Source organism: Charadrius vociferus, unplaced genomic scaffold (assembly GCF_000708025.1).
Source record: "Charadrius vociferus isolate BGI_N301 unplaced genomic scaffold, ASM70802v2 scaffold291, whole genome shotgun sequence".
In the NCBI taxonomy this organism is placed as follows: domain Eukaryota; kingdom Metazoa; phylum Chordata; class Aves; order Charadriiformes; family Charadriidae; genus Charadrius; species Charadrius vociferus.
In genome coordinates this window covers 569,555-571,343 of record NW_009646958.1, presented here as the reverse complement: position 1 = coordinate 571,343, position 1,789 = coordinate 569,555, and the positions used below count along the sequence as shown (strand labels likewise).

General features: G+C 54.7%; 2 protein-coding genes across 3 annotated transcripts in view; both read left to right on the top strand.

The window, feature by feature from the left end:
- FAM32A (family with sequence similarity 32, member A) overlaps positions 1-877 on the top strand; it is a 2,359-nt gene extending 1,482 nt beyond the window's left edge. Inside the window, exons 2-4 of the mRNA XM_009895203.1 lie at positions 9-240; positions 366-419; positions 604-877. Of these exons, the coding sequence (XP_009893505.1) occupies positions 9-240; positions 366-419; positions 604-672 (355 nt within the window). The 3' untranslated portion in view covers positions 673-877. The remainder of the gene's footprint in view (positions 1-8; positions 241-365; positions 420-603) is intronic.
- Positions 878-1,613: 736 nt separating this feature from the next.
- Positions 1,614-1,789, top strand: part of AP1M1 (adaptor-related protein complex 1, mu 1 subunit) — a 7,078-nt gene continuing 6,902 nt past the window's right edge. For both annotated transcript variants that reach the window (XM_009895172.1, XM_009895171.1), the window contains exon 1: positions 1,614-1,717. In XM_009895172.1, coding sequence (XP_009893474.1) covers positions 1,676-1,717 — 42 coding nt within the window. In that variant the 5' untranslated portion in view covers positions 1,614-1,675. The remainder of the gene's footprint in view (positions 1,718-1,789) is intronic.

Here is a 1,789-nt window from a genome sequence, read left to right as displayed (position 1 = left end):
CCGGCAAGCGGTGAGGGGGCGGCGGGGAACCGGAGGAGGGGACACCCCCACCCCGGGGAGGGCAGCCGGGGCTGGCCGCTGACCGCCCTCTCTGCCCGCAGGAAGAAGAAAAAGGCGAAGGACAAGGCCCAGATCCTGGAGCAGATCGTCAGCAGCAAGAAGCAGGAGGAGGAGAAGAAGCGCGGCCTGGACAAGCGGACCCCGGCGCAGGTGGCCTACGAGAAGATGCAGGAGAAGCGGGTAGGGCTGCCCTGCCTGGGCCAGGCCCCCTCTGGGGACTCGGGGGGGGCTTTAAAAACCCCGGATGCGGCCCCTGAGGGGCTGAGAGTGCTGAGGTAACTGGCCTCTCTTGTGTCTTCCTACAGCAAATGGAGCGGATCCTGAAGAAAGCGTCTAAAACCCATAAGCAGAGAGTGGAGGTAAGCTAAATTATCCCGATTTGCTCAGGCCGGCGTGTATTTGTCAGCCGGCAGGCTTGTTGGGCTGAAGGAACTGTTTCCCCTCTGTGAAACACAGAAGTGGCGAGGCAGAGGGTCTCGTGGTTCAACAGTGGTGGTGTCAGCGCCAAATATGAAACGTTTTCTTTCTCCTTCTCTCCCTTAGGACTTCAACAGGCACTTGGATACTCTGACTGAGCATTACGACATTCCTAAAGTCAGCTGGACCAAGTGAACGCACTGCTTTTCGAGGCTTTGGATCAGGAGCTGTGTTTTGTTTGGATTGAACAGGGTTGCCATGTAAATCTGTGTATTCTCCATACTGACTGTTTAATATATCTTCTCAACGTTTACGACTTCGTACTGTCTTATTTCATTGTTCTGTTTTTTTTAAAACCATATATTCAACAAAGTCTCTTCTTGGCTGATGAGCTCTGATTTATGTAGGTGCAGAGGGCTATTTTTTTTTTACCGCTTAAAGTGAGATTAAGGCCAAAATCAACTGCTGTGAGCCAGCTGGAAAATGTTCCTTTGATTGATACTAACAGTTCTTTTTGGACGTGAAGAGTCTGACAGTCTCACATAGCGTAAGCTTCTCTTGTAAGTTATAGGAATTGTATAATTTCCTTCTCTCTGGAGTTCTTTCAGAGGTGGGAGCTCTGCTGTAATTTGTAACTTTGGTGTAACTTATTAAAATGCTGCTTTCATCCTTTTTTTTGGTGCTGACTCACCTATAAAACCAGGGGCAGTGCACTGACAGAAGAGTTTGTGTGTGGAGTTTTTGAAGTGCCTTGCCTGCCTTCGCAATCCTTACGCCCTTTGCAAGATGCCGTGTATCTTGATGTTTAAAATCCTAACGTGCCACTTAAACCCGAATATTGTTCTTAAACCCAAATATCGTCCCTCTGCTGTCGCTGGGCGGGCCCTGGGTGCTCAGCGTCTGTTTGGAGCCCCCCCCTCAGCCTGCCGGCGCCCTTACCGCCCGGCCCCGCTCCTGGTGCTGTTCTCGGAGCCATTTCCCGGCGGGGGAAAAAAAAAAAAGGGGGGGACTATTTAAAGTGTGCTCGCTGAATCAACATGTTCTTCCGCTACCGCGGCGGAGCCCTGCGCGTATCCCTCCCCGCAGCAGCCGGGTCTCGTTTCGTCACTTCCTACCGGAAGTATCGTGCGGGAAGCGGAAGTCGGTGTGTCTGCGGCCGGGCGACACGGCGGGCCGGGCGGGAGGCGGTGGAGGGGCGATGTCGGCCAGCGCCGTCTACGTGCTGGACCTGAAGGGGAAGGTGAGGCCCGGGCCGCGGCGGGCTCCGCGGGGCCGAAGCGGAGGGGCCTCCGTCGCCGCGGGGGGCGGGCAG